This window comes from Pieris napi, chromosome 19 (genome assembly GCF_905475465.1).
Source record: "Pieris napi chromosome 19, ilPieNapi1.2, whole genome shotgun sequence".
NCBI lineage: Eukaryota > Metazoa > Arthropoda > Insecta > Lepidoptera > Pieridae > Pieris > Pieris napi.
The window spans coordinates 11,623,633-11,651,295 of NC_062252.1; the positions used below are offsets into that span (position 1 = coordinate 11,623,633).

The 27,663-nt window shown below is 35.5% G+C and overlaps 4 protein-coding genes across 6 annotated transcripts; 1 reads left to right on the forward strand and 3 right to left on the reverse strand.

Moving 5' to 3' along the window:
- Positions 1 to 2,718: 2,718 nt before the first annotated feature.
- On the reverse strand, positions 2,719 to 7,757 carry LOC125059111 (juvenile hormone esterase-like). 3 transcript variants are annotated; one of them, XM_047663328.1, is made up of 11 exons: positions 7,653 to 7,757; positions 7,148 to 7,290; positions 6,738 to 6,874; positions 6,432 to 6,580; positions 5,881 to 6,066; positions 5,535 to 5,725; positions 4,878 to 5,046; positions 4,449 to 4,662; positions 4,064 to 4,170; positions 3,741 to 3,876; positions 2,719 to 3,072 (listed from the first exon to the last, which is right to left on the reverse strand). In XM_047663328.1, the coding sequence occupies exons 1-11, from the start codon at positions 7,711 to 7,713 to the stop codon at positions 2,898 to 2,900; spliced, it is 1,668 nt and encodes a 555-aa protein (XP_047519284.1). In that variant the 5' UTR covers positions 7,714 to 7,757; the 3' UTR covers positions 2,719 to 2,897. The 3 variants fall into 3 exon arrangements, with proteins under 3 accessions (XP_047519284.1, XP_047519282.1, XP_047519283.1); XM_047663326.1 differs by having other exon boundaries at positions 7,148 to 7,296; XM_047663327.1 differs by having other exon boundaries at positions 7,148 to 7,293; positions 7,653 to 7,749.
- Positions 7,758 to 8,643: 886 nt separating this feature from the next.
- On the forward strand, positions 8,644 to 24,249 carry LOC125059157. The gene is made up of 10 exons (XM_047663442.1): positions 8,644 to 8,801; positions 13,822 to 13,976; positions 14,351 to 14,509; positions 14,698 to 14,877; positions 14,973 to 15,101; positions 19,915 to 20,020; positions 20,095 to 20,228; positions 20,348 to 20,456; positions 23,328 to 23,417; positions 23,502 to 24,249. Exons 1-10 carry the CDS (start codon positions 8,778 to 8,780, stop codon positions 23,601 to 23,603), a joined length of 1,188 nt encoding a protein of 395 aa, XP_047519398.1. The 5' UTR covers positions 8,644 to 8,777; the 3' UTR covers positions 23,604 to 24,249.
- Positions 15,739 to 17,185, reverse strand: LOC125059159 (nicotinamide riboside kinase 1). Its single transcript, XM_047663444.1, has 4 exons — positions 17,043 to 17,185; positions 16,241 to 16,912; positions 16,035 to 16,161; positions 15,739 to 15,893 (listed from the first exon to the last, which is right to left on the reverse strand). Exons 2-4 carry the CDS (start codon positions 16,612 to 16,614, stop codon positions 15,792 to 15,794), a joined length of 603 nt encoding a protein of 200 aa, XP_047519400.1. The 5' UTR covers positions 16,615 to 16,912; positions 17,043 to 17,185; the 3' UTR covers positions 15,739 to 15,791.
- On the reverse strand, positions 24,108 to 27,592 carry LOC125059158. The gene is made up of 6 exons (XM_047663443.1): positions 27,428 to 27,592; positions 26,282 to 26,484; positions 26,110 to 26,194; positions 25,626 to 25,770; positions 25,435 to 25,488; positions 24,108 to 25,353 (listed from the first exon to the last, which is right to left on the reverse strand). Exons 1-6 carry the CDS (start codon positions 27,428 to 27,430, stop codon positions 25,019 to 25,021), a joined length of 825 nt encoding a protein of 274 aa, XP_047519399.1. The 5' UTR covers positions 27,431 to 27,592; the 3' UTR covers positions 24,108 to 25,018.
- Positions 27,593 to 27,663: the final 71 nt, after the last annotated feature.

Consider the following 27,663-nt stretch of genomic DNA (forward strand, 5'->3'; position numbering starts at 1 on the left):
GCTGCGTGATGCCTACATTTCCTTAAACCGATCGGAATCTACTAAACGGCGTTCTAAATATTTCCCTCAAAATTACTTTTCCTGTGAATTTGAACCGATTCGGACCGATAGATTTTGAGAAATTTTGAAAAATCTTAAAAAAATAAGAAATGTTTTTTTTTTAAAGTGGTTTCTTTATCGATCAACTTCAAAAACTAATCCGCCTTTGAGCTTGAAAAACCACGTCGATCGCCACCAAGCTGGTCAAAAGCGGTTGATTAGTTCGAGAGATATCGTGAACGAAAGAAACCCGAAAAAGTGTTTTTTCGGGATTACTCCGAAATTTGTGGTTCGATCAATTAAATTGCAAAATTACTTATGAGGATGATAAAACTGCGTCGAATGCCGCCAACCGCGTGAAAATTGCTTGATCCATTCAAAAGTTATTGCGGTTTGAAAATTCAAAAAATAGTGTTCTATGAAACTTCTATCAGACTTTCGAGCTGGGAGAGCTCAAATGCATAGAAATGTTATTTCTTTGAACTCAGCGAGCTCAAAATATAAATTTTAAGCGCCTTGGAATGGAATTAGCGGGAAATTGCAGGGATGGCCCTTTAGGTAAACCGTTTTTCTAAAAAAAAATTGTCAGATCAGGCGAATCCCTCTAGATAATCGTCAGATTATGAGACAGTACGTTTAGAACATAAAGATGAACCACATATATCTTAATCTGACGCGCTTGAGTATTTCAAAATTGCGATTTTTTTTTGCAAATTATGAAAATGGCCGTGGGTTTGCGTCCCATCGAAATCGTCAGATTAGTGAATGAGAGCTTTTTTTTGGTGCACTTAACACTCCCTTAGAAAATCTGACGCGCTCGATAATTTTTATTTTTTTTTCATTTTCAACCCTTAAATACAACCACCCGCATCATGCAAACGATCAGATTAACATACGTACATTATTAAAAATACGTAGGGCATTGATGCTATCAATATCTGACGCGCTCGAGGATGTCCATGCAACAGTTTTTTTTTACATATTTAACAATCTATAGCCGCTTCCCCCACCGATGAAAAGGTATATATCATATAACATTTTTTTCTTCTTATTATCTAAGCTTTGCATCCCAATAGGTCTCTACGACGCTCGAGTAAATCCCCATTTAGCATCGTGGGCTCCCCTACCATAACGTCGTTTGTCGGAGTTAAATTACTTGTGATCGGTAAATGAGGAAAACGCCTTCGTTTACCGTGAGGAAACCCCCACAGGTAGATATTCGCTTTCAGAATACATTATAATTGAATTAACAGGACCATTTGTCTATAAATTATTTATTTCATATACTCATGTAATTGCTTTATTATGTAATAGGAGGCTCATCTGATACCGCCGCCCATGCACACTCACTAATTGCCAGAAGGCTCGCAAGTACGTTGCCGGACTTTTAAGAATTGGTACGCTCTTTTCTTGAAATGCCCTAAGTCGAATTGGTCCGGAAATACTTCAGCGGGCAGCTGATTCCACATAGTGGTGGTGCGCGGAAAAATCTGCCTTATGAAATTATTCATGCAATTAATAACTAATATGTCGCATTTAAGTTGACTGCACCCATTGAGACAATGACTCATTTCCACAACAAAGCGGCTTATTGTTTTTCCAGTTTTCCTTAATATACTACAAGTAATACATCTTTTCCTTAAATTGCATCAGCGTGTCTATAGACAAAATTCACAACTCTTGCTACTATTAAATTTATTAATTTAATTTTAGCTTATCATTCAACTCATTTGAAAAATCTAAACAGGTATTCTTAATATTTCCGTGTGGAAATTAATTTACGTTTTAGCCAAAATCTGAGCAAATTATCACTAAGTTGAAAAAGTTACCTATTGTTTAGCTTTATTATAATACAGACAATTTAAGTGTCTACGTTATTTTTCTTAGATTATAATAATCGAATGTTGGATTCGAAAGTTATTTTAATTTATATTCCTATATGCTACACTTGTGTCGAAACCGCGTCTCTACTCTATATATTTATCTGAAGAAATAACCAATTAACAAAATAGGCGTACATAAACGAGTAATAGGACACAAATTATTTATTTATTTACTTATTTTAAAAAGACACACTAACGAAATATATAAAAGTCACTTACAGAGAAGACACGACATACGAAAACAATACATGTATGTGTAGGTATCAATGACAAATGTGCACAAAATTTTAAAGAAAATATATCAATTATAAAAGAGACAAGAATTAGGTAATTCAATAAAATTAAACGACAATAAACTAGAAATATTTATTTACACTTTGTTACCTTATACAAAAACATACATATAAAAAAAAACAGGTTACAAGCATAGGTACCTATGTTATAAGGCAACGGGCGCCCTTATCGCTAAGAAGCGATTTCTTCCAGGCAACCCTAATATGAAACAATAAAAAAGAAACACCTACAGAGGGTAAAGTACAAGAAGTGCATAAATAATTAATTAACAAACAAAAAAAAATAACAGGTACTTATTATTAGATTTACAGAAAATTTTAACGTTCTAGTACTTATATCAAGTAAAATTGAAAATACTATCATACATACACCTATAGTAAACAAAGAGGAGACGTAAGCAAAAGCCGCAAAGCATTCTTTAGCTGATATTTTATGTTGGTCAAAACGTAGGAAATCGTTTAGTTTCTTTAAAGTCTACAAATGTGATATGGCATAGATACCTAGGTACTGCTGTTTTGGACAAACGTATATTTGATATCCAGCATGCAATAAAATACTTAGTAGAATTTATTTTAATAGCTATATGAGATTAGAACGAGTCATGACATCAAATTTAAATTATCTACATAAAAAAGTCCTTTATAAATTATATACCCTTGGCGACTGATAATCCAATATTGTTTACAATGAAGCTAAACTATAATCTAAAGGGTAGAGTTGTTCCCAAATTCGATATCTCTCTTTATACCAATCTTGTCCTAATGTGTATTGTTCCGAGATAGAGAGATGAGTCCCGTTGGAGGGGGTAAAGGGTACCCATGTGGGGGGAGAAGTACCCCAGAGAGGGTTCGGGTCACTGCGAATAAATAAGAGGTTATTAACATAGACCAATTCTTAAATCTTTATACACATTTGCTGTTAAATAACTGCATTATATGTGAAATTTGATTTAAACATATATTCTCAATATATAGTTGTAGACATAGCGACGCAGAATTAATGTCTGCTTGGCTTGTTCATTAATTGAAATTGGTGAAATCATTGAAATTTTCGCGTAGGTGAATCAACTGGAAACGCAATAATTTAAATTCACACGGTATTAAATAATTTCCTACTAATATCTAATATATAAAATTCTCGTGTCACAATGTTCGTTCCTATACTCCTCCGAAACGGCTCGACCGATTCTTATTAAATTTTTTATGCATATTCAGTAAGTCTGAGAATCGGCTACTATCTATCTTTCAAACCCCTAAATGTTAAGGGTGGCCCTAAATTTTATGTTTTAGATAAAAAAAAATGTTTTTAGTTTATTATGATACAGCCTACAAATATACATACAACCCTTAATTTTCACCCCTCTACGACCCAACCTCTATTTTTTATTTGTTAATTAAAATCTTATGATTTGAACTCTGAGGTTTATATAGAGAAAAAATCACAGAAAAACTTTAAAAGTTTTCATTCCAGAAAACCGAACAGTGTCCACGGTAGCATTTTCTAAAATGTTATAGATTTACTTACCCCGTACGTGCAAAGTTGTAGACAATAGTAGTCAACTTGTCCACCATGACAGAGTCGTGAGAAGGTGATAGTGGGATGTCTTCAAATGCCACTCGGAGAGAGAACAGATAAATCAGCTCATCGTGGTGGGCCACACCTCAAACAAGAACAGCGTATAATTATAATTAATACATTAATTATCGACAGATTGATTATGATAGATACATAAGCTAAGCCCATATCATGTAGTTATTTGTAAAATAAATGTGTTTTCTAAAGCCTGGTTTTTTAATATGAATATTGAAAAAAAACCTATAACTAATTATGATTATTCTATTACACACCAACAGGTTTTCTGGTGGCAGGGTCCTCGTAGTGGCTGCGATTGCCCATGTATTCGAACACGAAGCGGTAAGTCGGCTGGGACTGATACGACAGTAAATTCACCAACCTATTGACAATTTTATATTTCAATAGACAAATTAAGAAAATGTTTCCCATATTTTTGTTCCAGGAAAAAGAATATACCTAGCAGAGTTTAAATATACATATATTAGCTTAACCATTTCCTGCGAATTTTATTGAGAAAAATACATGGAAATGTAAAATATTTATATTACTCGCTGAAATGTGGCAAAGGTTAAATAAATGTTTGTGTTGATCCAATAGTTTTGACTTTTATTTAACAAACAAATACATATCTTTGTTGTTCATAATATTGAATATTACCTGTGAACCCCAAAGCCGATGACCGCGTCTCCATACAACTTCCCCAGATTTCGGGCATCTTCCGTGTTGTTCTCGAGGGGTTGATTTCCCACATAAGCCTCTCTGAGAACGGCAGCGGCGTGGTCAGAGGGCGACGGCAGCATGAACGCAATTGGCGACACTCGGTACCAATCAGAGTTGATCAGGGACGTGTATATGAAGTTATCCAATACCACTGCGACAAGTACATTTTCACGTAATTTGTTACGAAACCGATTCTTATTTAAAAAATAAGTTTTTACCCTCCTGGAATGTCGTGTTACTCCCTTGGGTGCTATGTTTTTCTAAGTTAACTGCGTAAAATAAAATTGTAGTTGATCATAATCAATCTTAAACTAAAATTCGGTTAAAAAAATTTGGTTCTCGCACAAACAAGAAAATACAACTAACAGAAAGCCTCCCAGAAGAATTCGTCTCTTGTCTGACTGACGATGAAAGGAACCGAGCTGATCCTCCCCTCCCTGATGCTGACCATCGGATCCTCAGTCAAGAACCGCTCCTGGCCAAAATCTCTCTCGATCACTGGTCTCCAGATTATTATTGGGTCGATTGAGAAATCCTTAAATATGCCAAGAAATGTTTCAAAATCTACATATATCGCTGCTCTAGATTTTTTTACATATAATAATCGTTGTATTGGAAAAAACTGTGTACTTTATAATCATTTTGTACATGGTAATTTCTGCTAAAGCTTATTTTAAAATATGCTTGCACCTACTGGTTTACCATCCAGCACTATTATATAAAGGTTATTGATCTCGTGGTTTGCTTAAAAACTAACTGTAGATCATCTAGTCTCGGGTTCAAATGCCAGGTGGAGCCGAAATTTCAAATAAGTTACCTATTTCGATTTTTCTAAGAACAGTTTGAATAGTACCCATTCCTTCTGTAGTAACACACAGTACCTAGGTACGCAGAATCTTAGTTAAGATTCCAGTCAAAACAATAATTGCTTCTGGTTCTAAAGTATAAAATTATAACAAACAGACACGTTTGCCTTGCAATAATAAGGGACTACACTATAGTATTGGTGTAACAACAACAAACCCTAAATCCTTTAAGTGAGTCCCCAAGTTTTCTCCAAGGAACGGTTCTGAGACAGGCGACAATAGCTCTCGTGGAGGAGTGAGGACAATCGACTAGACGCGCCTGACGCACGGCCAGCGACAAGAGTTCCTGGCTGCGAGGTATTTGGGAGAAAGGGGAGCCGCTCATGGAAATTGCCCGATGAAACAAACCTGTAATAGCACGAAATTTATGTATTTACGACTGTGTTTTTATAGGTTTACTCGTGAGGGTAAGTAGGTAATCTAAACCTTTCAATATAATATGAGAGATGTTAGAATGTAGCAGCTGTGCTTAAAATACAAACTTGACTTGCCAACTTACATACCTTTAGACATAGGCGATACAGTGTGTAATGCGACACTCATTCCTCCGGCACTATAACCCGCCAGCGTCACGCAATTGGGGTCACCACCAAATGATTCAATGTTCCGCTTCACCCAACGAAGGGCCGTCACCTGGTCCTTAAAACCGTTATTGCCAGGTGCCTCTGCATCGCCTGTACTTAGAAATCCTAAAAGGAATAATTCGATGACATTAATACTTTTTACAAGGAAGACTGAATAGCCTATGAGAGAGGAGATGAGGAGACACAACAATTTAGCATCATCACAACGCTACAAAAAGATAAATGTTGTACCTAAAACTTATATACATAATCAAGTTGGAAAAAATCGGGATTCGTGTAGTATGAGCCAAAGGATCAGGATCGATCTTAAGTCATGGTACGGTTCATGGGTCATATACCTAGAGATACATTTTATAATGTGTTGCATAAAAGATAAAAAAGACACAAGGGTGGTATTTTCATGCGGATGAAGTGGGCATGAACCTATATACAAAGACAAATTATGAACATAGAACATGAAATATAGTTACCCAATGAACCCAGGCGATAGTTAATGGTAACAAGGAGCAGATCCTTGTCAAGTAAATAGTGAGGCCCAGCGACGTCTGATCTTCCGGATACTGAGTAGTACCCTCCAGCGTGGATGTACACCACAACGGGTAAAAGAGAAGTGCTATTTCTGTGTAGTTTAAATATTCTTTATGTATTCTTGACAATACACACACACATACATATATTCAATTTTTTCTTAAATCCTTACTTGTAGTGTTAATTACAATAAAAAATTTATATAATTTTTCGCAATGGCTAGAGAATCCTTTCTCGATTCTAAATACCTGTGTCCCGGTTTGTACACGTTTAGTCTCAGACAGTCTTCGTCAAGGAAGTACCCTGGGTCAGCATCTTGTGGACACGCGGGACCCTCCGCTGTCGCGTTAACTTCTTCCTTATATTTTGTTATTAATACTGGCAGCTGTCAAGTATATATAATTATCTTTTTTGTTAATCACTAGATACTAATTAGCAAGAGTATATTTTTAAGGTTCTGTTTATTTTTCTATAGCATTTGATATTCGTAAAAACAAGGAAAGATTGGTGGTCCTTGTAGAACATTTTGTTAATTTCTAAGTATGCCTGGCGGATTCGATTATTATTTACAGTTTTGATCCCTGATATTCATTTATTTTGCACTAGCAAATTTTTCAAAACTTTCTATATAAAAATAGAGACTTATGTAATTACTTACTCTGAACCGCAGTTCTCCGATGGGTGGCTCCGCATAGCGAATGCCCCGGAAGGCGTGTATGGGACGGCCACGGCGTGACGTCATTAAGGACCCCACTATAGTGCCCGATGGGGTCACTACCGTTGGTGACCCACCGGCCTCAGCTGCTACTAATCAGGTATGATATATGTATATTGACTGAGCTCTAATAATTGAAAATCTTTAAAAATGGTCAGCTAATAGACATGGGGATTAGCAGATTCTGCCTTTCGAACCGAAATAATGTATGAATCGATGGTAGGTAATTGAATCTAGGACCTTCTGAATAAATATATAGCTATTAAATAAACATAGCGTTTGTCAAACAAAACAAGTATTGATTATCTTAGTGATAAAAAATACTATAAATACTTACTAGTACTTATTATAACAATGTTTTTCCAATCTTTATTGGTATTCTGTAGAAGTAAAATTCTGTTGTCTTACAATTCTTATCTCTAATCTTACTTATATCGTTTAAATTTACCTTTGACATAGCTGAACACACAAACAAACCAATAAATAACCAAACACAACGCGTGCATCATCTTACGACACGGAAACAAAGTGTCGCCTTTATAATATCTACAAACAGGAAAATAGCTTTATAGTTATCAGTGACAGATTTTCCTTGTAGGTAATCTCACAACTTCAGGTAATTCACCTAAAATGATTTTATCTGACCTAAATAGGCAAAATACATCAATAAGTTTACCTTCATTCAAGTTTACGTATATGAATATAGTTAACATATTCAAAGTATTTAAACAAATAACAACGCTACCATCCGCAATTACTATATTATTGAAATCTTTGAGATTTTTGCGAAAAGTTGTATTAAAACCTATTTGCTTGTAAAATCGACAGGCGTTTTATTACTTTAATGTCTACATTACGTGAAATTAGTCCGAAACTTCAGAATATCCAGTTGAATAACTAATTTCCTTGAGCCATTAATGAAGTCTACTGCACACACTTAAATATGCATTGTGTTAGTGATAGGTATCATTCCGTGTGTCAGTCTGAATGGGGACTAGGATTCATGAACGGAAAGTTGCAGCTGATGCTTTCGCCTGATATAATTACGTATTCATATTTTTTTTTAATAATAATGAAATATTGTCTTTATATTAATTAATAAGAATATTAATTATCTCAATTTCAGACAGGGAATTTATCTCTATACAGACTATGTACAGGCCTTTAAAAATCTAAACACCTTCCCTTTGAAAGCATTGTAAAGTATCCACTGCAATTGCTTAAATGATCTATAAGTTCAGGAAAGTGATTAAATAGGTTTACATATACAGAACTTATTTATAATTTAACCATATTATGTCGCTTCTTTAAATTCGAACAAATAACTACCCTAATGCTGTTGTCAATGATTATTTTATCGCTAGATAATTAAAAGGAATAATGCGCTGGGTCACTATCACGGAGAGGCAGCGTCCTTTCACCGCATTCCCCGCTATTGATGCTTTTACATCTCGGCAGTCCGCAATCAGCACTCAGTAGTGAGCAGTGTTAAGCGTCAAGTGAGCGTGGTGAGATGCGGTGACGGTCAATAGAAAGTAGATAGCTATTTTGTGTTTATGAAATTCAGAACAAAATGTTGCGGTTCCTGCTTCTTTTGGTGAGTTTCCAGCTATATATATATAGCTCAACGTTTATGCGGTTTTAACTCATAAGCCCGATGGATTAAAAAGACCCACAATGTTACCCGATCGGATTTTTTCGGCTGTTTCTTCCTTTTATTAACAAATTGAACAGAATTTTCATAAGGGTAAAAAATATTTTTGGTACATCTATATTTTATTGTTTAAAATGCATAAAAAAAGTTTTTTTTAGTTAATGTTTAAGAATGTGAAGTCTAACTTCAACCGCCACGAACCACTAAACTGACTGTTTAAACCCGATAATGCGTCGCTTCTTGCAGGACTCGCGAACGTACTAATAATTTAACTTATAAGTAGTTCTGGAACTTTAGGAATTGAAAATTAGCTCGTTGCAATAAAGCACATTGGTTTCCGTGTGTAACTGTGTATTGTAAGAAGTGTAAGCGGAACGGCAATGTTATGGTCTAGTTAAGAAAGCGCTCCCAGCACGATACTATGCGATCTGTGTCAGTCACAGTTATGTGGCAATCCGACAGAAGCCCTTTTCAGACCGTTACACTCGTTTTATAAAATTTAGATTAACGCAAGCTAATTAATTATAAGTCTTCACAAAGCAGAAATAATTAAATCGGAAGCTCTTTAAAAATAATTATAAAGAACAAAGTAAGATACCACTACCTATTCCTTAAGTGACCATTTATTCTTTGACTCAAAACGGGACATTGGATTAATTTAGGTCAAATAATAATTAGTCAATGAAAAAAAAAACACTTTTTTAAAGTTATCTATTTAGAAAAAGTTAGTTGGCTTAAAAGTGACGAATCACAAACTATAGGTACCAAAAATGTTTAGTTATATTTATATTTATCAGAAGAACAAACTTGTTTTAATATGGCTAGTGCCGATTTCAAATAAGATTGAAACTTTTTTATATTCTGCTGCTTAAATTTTCGCATGGTTTCTGAAAACGGGACAATTTTGCGTCCCACAGTTCATTTTGGGGATACCGGGACTCGTAATTGGAAAAAGGGACAGTCCCGTTCAAAACGGGACGTCTGGTCACGTTAGGTATACCTAGGTAAGATCGTAGACGTCTCTGTATATCTCGTGCCGACAGCAGTCGTAATAGGAAGTCCATATCCCAATCACTAACATTAAAATGTGACGAGTAGTCAAGAAGTGATAAATTATTAATATTGTGCTATACAGTGTCACGCTTAGAAATCATCAGAGTATGTAGATTGTGTTGAAGAATGCGATGCCGTTACGCATGCGCCATGAATATTGTATCAACTGTCCTCCGAACTGATATTCGGCTCGGAAGTTGGCAATGTTTATTTTATTATGCCCCTTCTCCTAACTGAAGTATAATTCCTGATAATCTATTAATTAAAGAAGAATTGATTTTTAGGTAAAATATTATAACAATTTATTAATCGTGTTATACTGTAAATAGTTTTGTTAAATTCAACTTAACATAACTCAATTGAAAGTTTAAGATTATTTCGGTAAGTGAACTGATATTCCATAGTACGGATTCTCTACGTAAACTATCCCCTCACTACAATTCTAAAAACATATAAGTATGATCAATTGAAATCAGTACTATATACACAATTTTTGAAAATGGAGAGTTTTGAACATAAGTATAAATATTTGTGGTCTTTGCCGAATGCAGGCTTTGTGTTCCAGTTTCATCAAAAGTGACGTCACACCGCCCGTTAGTCGGCCTTCACCCAGTGGCCAGTGCCGGGGGCGGTCACTGCCCTTACACTTACTTCTACTTTTCTCATTATATAGGTTAATTAGCACTGATAGAGAGTTAGATATGGAACATGATGGAGTACACACAGGTATTAAAAGTTCTAGGTAGGTTTTCCTTTTTGGTAAAAAACAAATGCTTAAGTAATGCTGATTTAAATAAAGTGCTAATCTTACTAAGCCTATCTTAAAAAATATATATATCTATACCTATTAAACAATATGAAAATATTTTATAGAATCTATAATATTGATAGTAGTAGTTATATTTTAGGATAAATTACGGGAAATTCCGAGAATCTACGAAAACTTGACACTTATTTAAATATGTAAATTAAATTTATTAATGTACGGTGATTATTTATAAACTACGAGATCGTTGAACCACGGAATTTACTATTTGACCCACTGACACTGAAAAGTTAACTGGATGTGATTATTATCTACCTGTTGAACATTTAATTTAAGATATTTATACAAATAGGTATTAAATAAATTAGAAGAAACGTTCGTTAAACACCGACCAAATTAATAAGCAAATACTCCAATAATCTGTGCGTTTTTAATATTAATTATCTGTAAGAATATTATTAGTGCACAGCGGTCTTCAGTGCAGTTTTCTTTAGCATTTGCGTGCGATTCTTTTTTGTAGATGGTTAGATGAACCACAGATTTTAGTAGATGGTTACAATTAGTAGCAGATCTACCTAATATTAGATACCTAGACGTATAGAAGACAATTACAATTCAACCCTTATCAATTGTTACCGTATGCTACGCATTTTGATAACGAGTGGGTCGGTCGATTGGTAAGGTTTAAAAAATGAATGAATGCTTTATTATTATGTATCGTCCAAATGTTTTCCGATCGCATGAATATATTGAGACGTTATTTTCAAACACCAAAAAATTTAATTAGAAAATTTCCGCTACCACCATGAGTAGTATTGTAAATAATAGTTTTATTATACTATTGGTTGATATATTTCGTGTCGGTTGTCACTCGGGTGGTGATTCGATAATTCGTACAACAAAGCGAGGGGCTACTTCCTGAAGACGAAGAGCTCAGCCCTCTACATTTGGAGTGGAGTGCCTACAACATTTAGCCTCATCGCCTTAATAAGGTTCATATTATAGACTGAGGGTAATATTTAAAGAGGAGACATCGCTCTACTGGATTTGACTTACTTACGCAGGTCATACTTAGCTCCAAGTCTCGACTTCGAATATTAGGCATACTTAGTATATATATACATATACCTACGTGCGGTGTTCAATAATTGGTGTAATGCGATACATTCTCTTTAGACAAAAAAATCCTGTCAGGCATAGCCCAGACATTAGACATAATAATAATAAAAAAAAAACAATCAATGCAAGTAATTTGCTTGCGCCGTGTCTGACGTGTTCTTAAAATTGGAATTGAAGTTCGCGCGGTGATAAAATATCTCTGCTCGAAAAGTTTACTACGGAGCTGGTAAATCTACACTTGACAGCAAAGTTTGGGATGCATGCTTCTCCAGATCGGTTGTGCGTAGGTACGTGTGCTGAGTTCAAGCGAGAAGAACTTCCATAACCGTCGACCCCGGCACAGGGCGCCCTACATCAGTGGTAACTGAACAAAGGATTAAAGAAGCTAAAATCATTATCTTGGCGGTTCGTCGTATTACTGTTTATTTTTAGCAAAATAAATAATTTCAGCCCGATTTTAGACCCACGCACAAGTGCAGAGTTGCGATTTCTGCCGTTCAAAAAGCTGGCTTTCTTTATTGAACACCCCTAATAGTACATACTCCGAAATGATTTTAATATTCATACACGTTCTGCAATTGCCTAGCGGGAATAATGAATTGTCAGCTCTGATTACCTTCATAAAAATGTCTTATGTAAGTTTTACACAGCGATGGAGATTCAAATTTTATCATCATTAAAATTTTACAAATGCAATACATATGAAAAACATGAAACCCTAGATATACTCGTATGTATCAGTACAGATGAAATGTACCTATATACATATATAATATATATATATATATATATATATATATATGCGGTGACCTTAATTAAGGTATCTAGATTTAGGTGTAACATAGAAGTAATTATACTTAGATAGACGTAACAGTACACAATTGAGAGCAAAATTTCCCAAATTAGATAAAAAGCTCCCACGCGGCGGCGGTTGACCTCAAATCTTGAAAGACTGAGAAAGTAGACTCAAAAGGAAAACTCTTTGAGTCACGCAAACTTATAAACAACCTCTCTGGCCCCAAACTCAATAGATAATAAAAATTCGTTGAGTGTTGATAAGGAATTTCAATAATGTATAAATAAAATATATTTGTTTATTAATGAAATCGCCTGTTACGAGATATCATTCCGCCTCTATAATTTGTAAAATTGATCTAAAAAAACACAATGGAATATCAATTTCAAATCAGACATAATTTTAAAATAGATACGATGAAAGTATTATTAAGTTAATGATCCGACCTAACAACACGTATCGAATAGCGAAGAGCAGCATAAAACAATACAATTGTCGATATAAGCGTATCAAAGCACAAATTGTATTAAAATGATGACTCGTATAAGTACTCGCAAGTAGCATTTCCCTTTTCATTCGAATTACGAAATTTAGAAATTATTTCACCTAGTTTCTAGTTAACAGTTTCACTATCATTTAGTGTTTTTTGTGGTATTATTAATGCACCGGCCATTCCGGATATTCGGCAAATATTTGAGTAATTTAAGATGTCCATTGGCGATCCAAATTTAGTGGTCGCCGAAGTTTAATCACTTCAATTCGGACCTTAGGAAAATATAGAAATTCAATTTGGAAAGCCAAATGAACGTCCACATCGTCATCGACTACCTTAAGAGGTAATTTTAGCTTATATAGTAAAGATTAAAGATCTTTCTAAATATGTATAGTTAATTACAGTATTGTCAGCCACTAGGGCAGGTGAGACACGCATGTCTCTAAGATACGGTTACTCGTCCGTTACTCTGACCTGCATTCCGCTTCGACGCGTCTCACTTGTTTGTATGACTATTGTGCATCGCTTGCACGTATTTATTTTACAAACCTCTTTTTATTTATTAATCTATGGCTATAAGGAGCAGATTTAGATCACCAGTTACTGTCAGAAGCTGAATTAACTCATAATTTGGTTATTTTTAGTTTATTCTATTTATTACTCTTAGATCTTTTTACTCTTAGATTTATATAGGAATGTGAATAATGAAGAAACGCGTCCATCTCTATTTTTCCAGACATTTACAGTAATCGTCCAGGCGGATGAGCCCTCCCCTTCCCTTGCAGGGGAAACTAAGGCCCTCCCGGCTTCCGGCGACAATCACACCGACCCAGAAGAGCCGCCAGAAGGATATTACGCCTTCGTCGAGTCGCCAAACGCAACGCCACCGAGGTAAGGTTAATTATAATGTATTATATATAAAAATAAGTCAGGTTTTCCTTCCTGACGCTATAACTCCAGAACGCACGAACCGGTTTCCACGGTTTTGCATTCGTTGGAAAGGTCTCGGGCTCCGTGAGGTTTATAGCAAAGAAAATTCAGGAAACATTTCAACAGAAAAGCGGGATCACCAAACGAAATGTTACGGATTTTATTATGAAACGGAGTTCGCAGAGTTTGCTAGTGTATTATAAAAATGAGAATATTGTTTAAATACAACACAAACGTGTTTACGACTCGCGCCGGCGCCGGGTAAACTTTCACCGGTTTTGTTGAACAATAAATGAACTTTTTTTTACTGACAAATAAAACGATTGATGTTACAGGGTCCGCCCCCCACCGTACCGCCAGGTGGCATCGGAATGTCCCGAAGCGGGCGAGTCCAAGGCCCACGTTAGCGCTAACAACCTTTGCGGAGACCTCAACCGGGGAGTTATACCTCGTAACCCCATGGGCCAGAGCCCCAACGGTGAACCATATCCTTTGTGAGTCATTCGACATCTACCACTCGAAGGCACTACTACAAAGTAGATCGTTGCTTCGTTACCCATATTTACTCGTTCTATTTCTCTCGAGTTGTGTCTTAAGCATATCCAAAAAATTAGAACTTTGCTTGTCTGGAATAAAAAGTTTCACATTAACGTCTCCTGACCGTCCATACATGTTGTTCTAGTGAGCTGATTCGCAACCATACTCTGCGCTACTTGTCCCGAACGCTGCCCGTGCTGCGCGCAGACGACGCTCTGCCCCGCGTCGCTCACCTGTCCGCTGCCGCTCCCGCCCCTGCCCCCGCCGACACCGCTACTTACGGAGCGCCCTTGCCGCACGCCCTTCCCGATGTACAGCACAACAGGTATGTGCAGCAACGATGTTCTAGTGGGCGATCACTCAGTAGGCAGTTTTAACTCAGAACTCTTAGTCGTGACGGACAATATTTTATTTTTCAAGATTGGAAGAGAGAGGACGGGCGGCTCGGTCGCGGGAAGATCCTTGGGAAACGCCGGACAGCGAACTGGAAATGGAACACCGAGCGGACACTCCTCGCGAGAGCCGCAAGTTCTGCGACGGCGGTGGTGTGTGAGTACATGCTTTATTCTTTATTACGAGGTACGATGTTACACGATAACGATAAAGTTAGCTTCTCAGTTTGAGCTATTGTTTATATTAAACCCCACAAAATTAGGAAATATAAATTTCAAGTTATATCTTATCTTAATATATATAAATTACGTGTCACGTTGTTTGTCCGCTATGGACTCCTAAACTACCGAACCGATATCAATCAAATTTGCACACCGTGTGTAGTTTGATCTAACTTAAAAGATAGGATAGCTTACATCTCAATTTATACCCGTAATATTATTTTATTGCAAGTATTTGTTTATTATTTGATACAATTCTAACAAATGGCGCTGTGTTAAAAGTACCAACGTTTCACATAAGCTATCTACCTTTCACATAAGTTCTCCTTTCGTTTCCCTTGAATAGTTTACTACTATGTAATATAACAAAAACCTTAGCCACAGCAAGGCTTGGCCGAGTCTACTAGTAGTTAATAAAATAATAATTAATAATTGCTAATATATAACAAATAAAATTACGAAATGTCAAACAAAAATGAAGAATTGTAATCGACCCCGTTTTGCATAATATGTATCTTTCTAATATTACTACTATCTTTAACATTATACTACAGCTATAATAAAACGCATAGTAAAGTACAAATTGTATATACTTAAATGCGAATTAACAATAACCAACAAGGATTCATAAGCGAGAGGCTCCCGACTCCGTCAAGTCTTTCAGGACGACTTCGAAAGCGTCCGGACGCGTGCCGTCCAACATCTTAACGCGACTGTCTTTCTCGATCTTTAACAAAAATAAATTTCACTTTAATAACAGACATTTCCATTGTGACATTGTTTTTCGGTTTAATTACTTCTTTAACATAAGAATATTGTATCAAAGAGAAAGTGGCATCACTAGAAAAGGATAGATAGAGTCCCTCACCTGTGCCTTGAAGCGCAAGTGCTCCGGCCAAACGCATTGTTCGAAGTACCCGGCCGTGTCGGGCGGGTCGTACAACCGCAAAGCGCGTCTCGATGCGCATTCGCCGTACTCCAGCACGAAGTAGTACCTGAAGCGCGCATTCGTCACTATTAGAACCGTTTGAAACAAGTATAAGCCAGAATGCAGAAAGGACCGAATCGTCTCACCTTAAGTGACACAGTTCGTTCAAGGGCCTGTGGTTGAGGACGGTGAAGCCCTCGAGGATCAAGAAGCTCTTTCCGGGCACGCCCCACTTCCCCTCGGCCATCTCGAGGTCGACCGCGTGAGCCCTGGTCTCCCCTCTGAGAGTGCGCAAGACGTCGTCGTGCATCTTGTCCATGTCGAGCGCCGACAATATGTCGTAATTGTTGTGTTCCACGCCCGGACACCTCACGTGCTTAGGGCTGTCGTCCGGGAGAAAATACTTGTCTTGGTGAAACACGTAGACCGGCACCAACGCGTCCCTTAGGCGGTTGGCCAATGTCGTCTTTCCCCCGCACGTGACTCCCGATATCCCGATCACGATCCAGTCGTTCACCATTTTTGTCCCACTTCTCTGCGATTCTTTCGATATACTATAAATCTTTCCTATTAAATGGTATTTTCTTACAATTACAGACACGATTGCAGCATTTTTTCTATTTACACTAATACTATTTTCATTTGTGAGATTTGAAATGTAATTCTTAAAAAATATACTCAGGGTGTGTTTCGCTATAAATAAGGGTACAAATGGAAGAGTGTGAATGAAATGAGTCCCCCGATAAAAAAAAGTCCCCAAACTGCACAGAACAGTAGCACCCACTGTGGATTTGGTATGTACTTGTAGATGTAGAGATCTGAAAAATGGAATTGTTCATGTGAGACTTCAAAATAAAGAACATATCAATACCCAACTGAATAAGGCAGACTACCTTATTTACCCTTGTGGCAATTCACATCATATAATATAAACCAAACATAACTCACCGTTGTCAAAGAAAGTATAGGAATTAACCCAGATTACGAATAAAGTGAAAATAGTGAATGTTGATATCAAAGTTGCTTTTCCAATGACTGCATCTGGCAAATCCATCCATACATTGCTTTAACTTTTTCTTTCTCTTCCTTGTTTTAAAGATTATTTGCAAAAGTATGAGTTTTCAAAACTTTTGAAAGTTTCTTCAGGGAATAATATGGACTGTTCTATTTCAACTTTTTTCTCGACTCTTTCTAGCAATGGTTTGCCTTTCACTGCTCGTTCAAGAATCTGAAGCAAAGTATTATATAAGCACATAAATTTTGAGGCAATGTAAATATAACATAATTGCACTAACTACATATTAGATAATTTATATGGTTTTAACAATTTACTATAAATCCATAAACATTATCTTGACTATCATGACTAAGTATCTAACTAGTACAATTACTCTACATACACAATGAACCAAAAGTTTGACATTCTGAAGTGAAATTTCTGTATGTATGTACCAAAAAACTTTACTTATTACATATGGCTGCTACTTAAAAATGTTTACCAATTTATTTAGTATTTATACCATATAATATACCTTTTGAGCCACCTCCGGCTTGGACACAGGAGCGGAAAGTGCAAGCAACTTCCTTATATTGCTTTCTACTCTGTCTCCTTCAGGCGGTATATATGTCTTGTTTTTTTTATTTTCCCTTTTGTGTGAATGAGAGCTTCCTAAAAATATCACTGCATGTTTAGAATTGCAAAAATTTAGATTTTTTTTTTAGAATTAGAAGTTCGAAAAATATAAACTACTTGTTCAAATTTAAAATTTTCTATTTTTTTAGTATTAAGTTTAAACTCACAGTTGAAACGTTTTAAAATAATGATAGTACATTAACTACATTTATATTATTTAAAATAAAACACATACAATGTTTGTTTTATCCGCCGATAAGGATTTTAATAAAGCAGAGAACCATTTGCGGCTAATAAGTATTATATTAAATGATGAAATAATTGCGCGAGGTCAACTCACCTTGACCCGACTTCAAACGTTGGTTTACTCGGGCACGCTTGCGTTTCTTAGTGTCGGTTTCTAAAATCAAATACAATCTTAAGAATATAACTCGTTCATGCTATGCGCACAGCTAAAGAGCTAGTATAACCTACCTTCAGGATCAACAAATGCTAAAGCTTGTTTCACTAATGCTGTGGACATTTTAATGCATTAAATACCATTGAAAATACTTTCCGATTTTTTCAAAGTACCACTTTTATTATAATAAATGTAAACTTTAGCAGAGGGGATTTAAGTTTTAATCAAAAAAAATAATGTAACTTAAAAGCAGTGTTCACAACCTGAAGCCAGGCAGTTATCGTACCAGGGCCGTAAAATTATCGTATATGTGATACAAATACGATAAATTATCGTACAGTCAAGAAAATGGCTCAAAATACTTTAAAAAATCATATGAAACGTGAAAATAAAATGTTGCAAACGACTTATAGTTTAAATCTTGTAAACTTGTGTTTTTCAAATTGAAAAAAAAATAATAATAATTAAATCTCTTCCGTCAAAGGGGAACAAAAATACGCAATATTTTCTTGTTGAACAATATGGTGTTCGCTCTAAGTGATATACCTATTGTCCGTAAACATCGCATATTATTTTTATCACTTAAAATTCGTTAGGTATTAAAATGTTATCGAAGACTTCCAAATCTGCGTCACCATACAAATCGTGAATTTTTTGGCTGTGCAATCTGATGCGTTTTTGTGTTTGTACATTAACGCTTTGTTCATCTGCTGTAGTTGCCTCGTGACAGCATAAGTTCCTAATAGAAAAATAAGCCCATAGATGGCACTGACACTAAAAACTGTAATTGTTATTGGGCTATCTGTGTAATCATCAATTTTTTTATCAGACTGGCAATTATCGTACAATCTGCGTACGATAGTCATGTACCATCGTACATCGTACGTAGCTATGAAATTATCGCAAATGTACGATAATTATCGTACGGTTGTGAACCCTGCTTAAAAGTCATGTGCATTTGATAAAGCTAAACGTCATGTTCATATCAGTCATGGAAGTGTCAAAGTCAAACTAAATGATAGACGACAGCAGCTTTAAGTAATTTAAAAATAACCATAGATATTTAATAATTAAATAAGGAAACGATTAAACATATATTATAGCTGTTTATGTGTTTTTATTTGGTTTTAAATAGAAAATCGACAGTCTACTGAGCAGAAAACTTAAATTAATTCTTTTTCGAACATTTTGCATCAAAATCGCTTGTACAGTATAGCTTACTTATACTTACTTATAGAAGTAACTTTAATGAATGTTAAATATGTGCTATAAAAAAATCTCGAAAACAGATGCAAATATGACAAATTCAGTAACATGAATAATATAATATGTTCGTATATGCATTATGTTATAAGTTATAAGTTAAATCTATCAGCGATGATGTCTTATAAATCATAGTGTTGTTTCGTGTAATTCTTCATTTTACCATTATTGGGTTAAATTTAAAGATTTAATCTTATACTTCCATCAGGGCCATTTGTTGAGAGAAGGCATTTCGGAACAGATGGCCAGTAGTATCTTTCCAGTAAAGATTTTTTTTTTGCTGTTATGTTTATAATATTATTATAGACCGGATATATTGAGATCAATTTGAAAAAATCATACATTTAAAAATATGCTGCTATACTACCATTTCATATTGAGCTATTTTATTAGAGTTGGATTTTCTACGTCGTTTATAGGTAGTGCTATTAAGTTATGAATATCAATTACGTAATTATGATTTTTTTTCGTGATAATGGTTTGTGTAGATAGGTAGTTATAAAATAATCATTTTAAATTTTCAGGTTCTGTATGTTGTATCGGGCTATTAATGGAGACTCTGCTGGACCTGAACGTAGGGAAGACCCTGGAGTCGCGCCGCAAGCTCCGCACGGACCTCACAGATATGAGGTCGGTATTTCAATTTTTCATTATTTCATTTCTCTTTTGTATTCATTGACTAAGCTTACCGACTCAAATTACAGGGTCCCCCCACACCGTGTCCTGCGCGTGTAGAATATGCCACTCCCGTATTCGCTCGGAATTACCAGGGTGTGTGGCGGTATGTGGTACAGATACCCTATGAGGGATACTTTACACAAACCGTTGAAGTCACGCGGTAAGTTGTACTTTCAAGTTGGTCTGATTCATAATCTAATCGGAGTTCTAACGAATATCCTAAGTGGTTGTTAACGGTGTACTGCGAATGCAAATGTAAACTTAAAGTATCTTTGTCAGTTGCATGCAGTCTCGATGCCATTACTTAGAGGGCGGATGTCTGAGTTCGCCGCGCTGGGTGTCGCTGCTCGTCGCCGAAATGCATTATCCGTCGACGCCGCAACAGCCGGTAAAACAGCATTTTTATTTCGAAGCCTGATTTTCCAGACTGCTGTGTATAATATTAATAACTAAAATGTACAATCAAAATCAATCAATCAATCAAAATACGTTTATTCAATTTAGATGCTTCTTAGAGCATGCTTATGAATGTCAATAACGTTTACAAAATTCACGAAAGAGCAGGACTACGCCATCCGTTCGCAAAACTACCAGGAGGCCTTGTTCTGAGAAGAACGGGCAAGAAACTCAGCAAGTTTTGCCCTCCCTTTACATTACAATTATTCAAAGGAAAATGTCATAAACCACAACGTTATTTAAGTTACATAAGTAAAAAAAAATTAAAATCTGTTCTGTGATTTACCACATTCACCATTACACACATATTCATAACACTTCAAAGATAACAAATCAAATTATAAGAATATAATTAGAACTATTGCCAAGCGTTTTTATCTTCCAGGTAGTCATTGACTGTGTAGTAACCTTTACACATTAAGGTTTTTTTGATATGTGTTTTGAATCTGTTTAAAGGCAGTTCCAATATTTTGCTAGGAATCATTTTATAGCAGCGTATACTTAGGCCCATAAATGAAGTATTTATTTTCTGCAACCTGTAAGACGGCTGGAAAAGTTTTCCCTTATTTCTTGTATTCCTATTGTGAATGTCGCTGTTCTTTAAAAGAGAACTAATATTACTACGCACAAAAATGATACAGTTGTGAATATATTGGGAAGGTACCGTCAAAATATCGATTTTCTTGAACAAATTTCTAAGTGAAGTGCCTGGTTTCAAGCAATAAATTGACCTAATAGCACGTTTTTGCAAGATAAAAATAGATTGTATATCTGCTGCTTTGCCCCATAAAAGAATTCCATACGACATAACGCTGTGAAAGTAACTAAAATATACTATTCTGGCAGTTTCCTCGTCTGTGAGTTGCCTAATTTTCCTAATAGCGTATGCCGCAGAACTAAGCTTGTCAGAAAGTTTAGTGATATGCTGACTCCATTGAAGTTTTTGGTCTATTGTAATGCCCAGAAATACCGTAGAATCAACTAAATTTAGTTTTTCATTGTTCAATTTAAGCTCTATAGTTGTAGTTTTAACATTAGGTAAAGTAAATCTTATGCATTTTGTTTTTGTGGCATTTAATTGTAAATTATTTGCAGAAAACCAGCACACTATTTCAGAAAGTGCATTGTTCACATCGTCAAAATTTGTCTTATATCTATTTACTTTAAAAATCAAGGACGTGTCATCAGCAAACAATACAATATCACATAATGGCTTTGCATAAGAAGGCAAATCGTTAATATATAAGAAATAAAAATGGTCCCAATATTGATCCTTGCGGGACTCCCATTTTAATGTGTGATCCCGAAGATTTAGTTCCATTTATATCAACTTTATGAGTTCGACAACTTAGGTAAGAGGTTATTAAGTTAAGAGTTACATTTTTTATACCATAGTGGTCAAGTTTGCAAAGCAGAGTCTCATGATCAACACAATCAAACGCCTTGGACAAATCGCAGAAAACTCCCAGTACATTTTGAGTTTTCTCCCATGCATCAAATATATGTCGTAACAGAGCTATTCCAGCATCGGTAGTGGAGCGACCTTTAGTAAAACCGTATTGTGCGTTGTGTAGAAGACTGTTTGTATTAAAGAATGTAATTTATTGTTCTAGAATAATTTTTTCAAAACCTTTACTTAAAGTTGGCAATATTGAGATGAGTCTAAAATTAGTAGGTTCTGTCCTGCATCCAGATTTAAATAAAGGTATTATTTTACTATGCTTCATTAAATCTGGGAAACTTCCTTCATCAATACAATTGTTAAAAATATACGCAAGATCTGCGGCAATAATATCTATAATACGTACAGAAACATCCCACAAGTCTCCAGAATGTTTTAATTTTAAAGATTTAAAAGTTTTAACTACATCACTAGCGCTAACGTGCTTAAACTGAAAATTTATTTTGCATTCCGGTACATGACTTTTAAGAAAACTAATAGCCTCTTTGGGAGAGGAATTTAGAGAAGATGTAGTAATTACAGGTATGTTTGTAAAGAAATCTTCAAAAATACCAGCAATCTCTGAGCTTTCAACAATAATCTTATCATCTACCTTTAAAAAGAATGAATTATTACGGGATTTAAGGTTTCCTGTTTCTCGATTTATAACATTCCAAGTAGTTTTGATTTTATTACTTGAATTCTTAATTTTCTCACGTATATGCAATGCTTTTGTATATTTGCAAACTTTTCTAAAGGTTTTGGAATAATTTCTGACATATTCCATAAACACTGCGTTCTGATTATATTTTCTTAATGCATATAATTCATAAAGCCTATTCCTACTCTTAAAAATACCACTCGTGGCCCAGTCATCAAACTTGATTTTTTTGTTGCACTTTACAGTCTTTAATGGGTAAATACTATCAAACTCATTTTGAATAACATTAAACAATCTTTTGTATTGACTCTCCGAATTATTTAGAACAGAGTAATCTATTGCACAAACCTTAGAATTAATATTTTGCCTAAAACTTTCGATGCGACTTTTTGTAAACAGTTCTAATTCTAATTCCTTGCCAGCCAAACCTTGTAGATTTTGATACACAATATTTAATAGTGCTGGCTTGGCTTTTGTCTTAGGTGCTAGTTTAAATTTGTTAAATGTAAATTTTTCTTTAAAATAATAACTTAGCTAATAACTTAGCAATTTCTTTTTTTATTTTATATGAAAGATACAATGTATCTTTGGTCAGAGTAAATTTAGTAACAAACCTGTTACAATCAAAATATAAAAATACGTCACTATGACGACATGTCAAATGGTGAATAAATTGATTTAAAACATAAAATACGATTTAGGATTACCAGCAGTTCGGGACACAAACGGGGGAGGTGACGACCGAGAAGCCCATGCACTGTGATGGACATGACGAACTGGGATGTTATCAGGTACCTTTTCACTAGGATTTAAAACATTAAAATAAATACCGAGACAAGCAGTGACAACATGGCTCCGCGTGTGAATCTTTGCAGGTGCGGTTGTACTACGATTGGTTCTTAGTGCCGGGCTCTTGCAAATGCTGGCGTCCTGACTACTTCGCGCGGTACGTCCGGCGTAGGCACAACGAATTGTAATTTATTACTGGATAGAGACTGCAGCAATGTTTAAAGGGATACCTATTCTTCTGAAGCTATCGCCGGGATTTATTAAATGACTGATTGTGACTATAATTTAAAGGCTATATTATTTTATTAAGCGACGAAAATTGTTACATGGAGTATTAATTTAATCAAGAATTCATATTATCATTCATCATAAATACCATAACTTCTTTAACCGTGATTGTAATGTTTGCTAACTGTAGGTATCCAATGTACATACCCTATAATGTAAAGTTGTAGGTAGCTATTTGGTGCTAGGCATATACTAAGACTGTTGTAGTACTAGAATATTAACCACGTGTAATTTATATTAATATTGTTAGGATTAGCCCATAAGAACCTCAATGTTTACATATGTATAGATGTCTAAAATGGATGTTAATAGATTTATGGAGTTTTTCACACATAACTCTACAAAATGCCGTCCTATAATAAAATTAGGGTGCATTTCGATCTCTGTGAAAAAAAAAGAATTAATCGAATTCAAAGACATTTTGTTAAAAATGTAAGTAATTAACACATAGCTCAATGTGCATTTATTAATATTGTTAAGTGTTAATTAATAAGTACATACAACTAAATCTTTGATCTGAAAGCATATTAAACTTTTTTACAAACACTTGGTTTTTGTGACACATGTTAAAGACGTGCATACCTATTCCACAAAACGGAAAATTGTCACTATATCACTAATTACTTGTTCGGCGTGTATCAAAATGACGATCATATATTAAAAGTATGTTTAAAAATTGTTCCTTCCTTAAGTAGGTACAACATATTACTCGATGTAATATGTAGTATTTACAACAAATGACACAAAGCATTGTACTTTATAGAATACTTATTCTTGGTAAGTAAATTAATGTAATAGATATCGCTATAAAATTAAACAATTAAAATTTTAATTTCTGAAAAAAAAATTTGAAGCGATATTATTTTTCGACGGAAAAAGTGCAAAACTAGTTATTGGTATAAACTGTCTATTTGTGCAACAGTATCCGGCCATCGTTTAAACCAGCTACAAATTACATAATTGTAACAACTTCTAGCAAAAATACTACTTTAATACTACCTCCCGACCACTAGCACCTAATCGGTACTACTTCTTAAATCAAAAATCACATTTCCACTTTTATCACATTTTTCGAAATTGTCATCTCAAATTATACTTATCCAATAGTGTCGCCAAATTAGTTGCTTTTGATCACTGCAGGTTGTTATTAATTATCCGATCAGATTCAACTTTATTGGTACCTACTGTAAGATCGGTGGTAAAATTTATATTATCCACCTAATTAATGAAGATAAAATCACAATATACGTTTTTAAATTAACTCAATTCCTATCATAAATAATCGTTTAAAAAGTTTTTTTGTTTCTCATATTGATCAACAAGCGTCGCTGAACACTTTCGGTGATTCTGCCCTCGCTTCACTTTGTCTTTCATCACTTCTTGAAGCCTCGCGCTGACCCGTATCACTGCTAGACGTTCCCGCATCCAGGTCTCGAAAAATATTCTGCCGCCGGCTGTTGTAGAAGTGGACGGCTGGGATACCGTCCTTCGGGTTCGTAAATTCCACGTAGCATGCGGAGTAGGGTGGAGGCGGTTCCTCGTATCTGTGCTTACGGGAGCATTCAGAGTAGGGCGGAGGCAGGTCATCAGGGAAGTCGGCGTCGACGGCCTCCGAAGGAGAGTCCACCTCCACGGACGGCGTCTCCACTTCTGGAAATTTTATATCACACTCATTACCCACATTAAAAAGAATAATTCCTCAATTGTACAAATAAATAGAAAAAAACTTACGAGTCGTCGCTAATACGTTAGGAGTGGGCCACTCTTCCGACCGACTTCGGCGCCCTGCGAATTTATAAACGAAATCGATTTCCCTTTTTTTTTGTTTATATGAGACGTCTAACATACTTGTCCAAGTGGCTCTTGAATGAATTTCCGTTTCAGCAAATACAAAAAAGAAGGCCAATCTGCTCGATACTTACAACGTAGGTAATTGCGGGTGAAGAAACGGTCGGTCGCTCGCAGCAGAAACAAAGCAGCAAGCAGCAGCAGTGCGCCTGCCGCCCAGCCCCGCGTCGCGCGCCACACGCCTGCACTGTCCGCTGCCTTCACCTGGGGTGTCTTTGGCTGCAATGTTTGCGCTCATTAGGAATAAATCTCTGCCAACCAGACATGACAGGCACATTTCTATTAAAGAAATAATTATATTTAGGTACCGATATAGATGTTGTGTGAAAAAAATTAAGTATATAAAGTTGCAATACTTGGCGATTAAAAAGAGTGGCGGAAAGTTTCTTGCCAGTTCTACGCCCTTGACTTGCGAACTGGTAGTAAATGTAAATATACAATTTATTTAACTTCGTACTTGTATACGTATATGAATAAAGATATATTGAGTTTCACATTCAGAGGATAAATCTTAATTTAACAACACTGACGACTATGTTCTATCTATTAGGCACCGACCACTGTATCAAAGAGTTCCTGTAGATTGCGCGGCAACACCACGGGTCGCCACGTCGCCGGCCCCTCCTCTAGGCGATTGTAACCTCTGAAATATTTATATTTTATATATTTACGCAATACGTTCACGTACGGCATCGTAAGTTGGCAAATACTGTTATCTGTAAACGGTTACCTCAACAGATGATCTGTGTTTTGCGGCCGATACGGCTGTACATCATCCAGACGTCGGCGATAATCCCGTAATCTCCTCAGTTCAGCGAGGTGAGCGATGTGCAGCTGAGCTGCAAGTTGCGTCAGCTGCTCCACGCTGAGCGCCCTCTGCCGCATGCGGTATCCATCTAGTACGCGGTCTAGAGGTCGCGGTGACACCTGCATCTGTAGTTTACCAAATGTTTTTAATCTTCTGTGCAAAGAGTACCTTGGGTTTAAAAAAATATCTTTTATTCATTGTTCAGACGGCGCGGCGCGAGACTTAGATAATTATGATACATAGCCTGATAAGCTATAGTTAAAAAACCAGACTATAACAAATCTCTATGCGATGACTGTATTTGTAGCCTGTTTTAAACTCGGACTAATTCCCTTTATACAATATACAGAAAATAGACCCTTAAATACATAAGCGTAAGTAATATAATCGCTTGACGTATTCCGTTAATTATGCAGAAATTCAAGTGTTGCAATAATATTTAGCGCGTTCATGTTGCTTGACTTATTATGTCAGTTTACTTGGAATTGCTTAATATTTATAATTACATGGTAGATTATATTTCAGCAACGAAACAGTTACAGAAATTATTTTACACTACAAAAACGTAGTAAATTTACTGACGAATTTATACTCACACTTGTAAATGTTATTATTTGAAATTAAATGTACAGTCTAGCTGATTAAATTTCAGAACCGTACATTTCTAAAAACGCATATCGTCTGCTTCAGTTTTGCTTGGCTTTCTAAATAACATATTTGCTTATGCAAATAAGGCACTCTTTGCATATATTCTATATAATATATACATAGAATATATTCAATAACAAGAAGTTATCGCTATCTGTTACTATCTAGGTATAATACAGTGATGTAACAACTGTTTTAATTGACTATAAAAGTAGCATAAGCCTACTAGCTTATATTTAATGTAATTGCTTCTCATATCTAAAAACCTTGCCTTGTACATCAGTTATAGTTTCTGTTTTTTCATAGATTCTATATACTGACGTTAATTTTAATATTTTAATAAAAAATACATAGTTATTGTAAGTATGCAATTAGCACTGACCGAAGCAATGTCTGATCGGCTTAATTCTTTAAACTTACCATTGCAATTTTAGATCACACATAAATACCACTTTTCATTATTAATATCGCTGGTGATTTTTAATATTATTTAGAAGAGAAACAAGGTACAGTGGTGTTATTAGCAAACAGACCACGAGCATGCGCGTTCGTTCTGTGCCTTCTTTTTGGCGACTGGCGAGAGGCGAGGGAACATCGCGCTTGCGTACTTACTTTTGTCTAGGCTCACAGCCCCTATTATTGTTTTTTTTATTGAA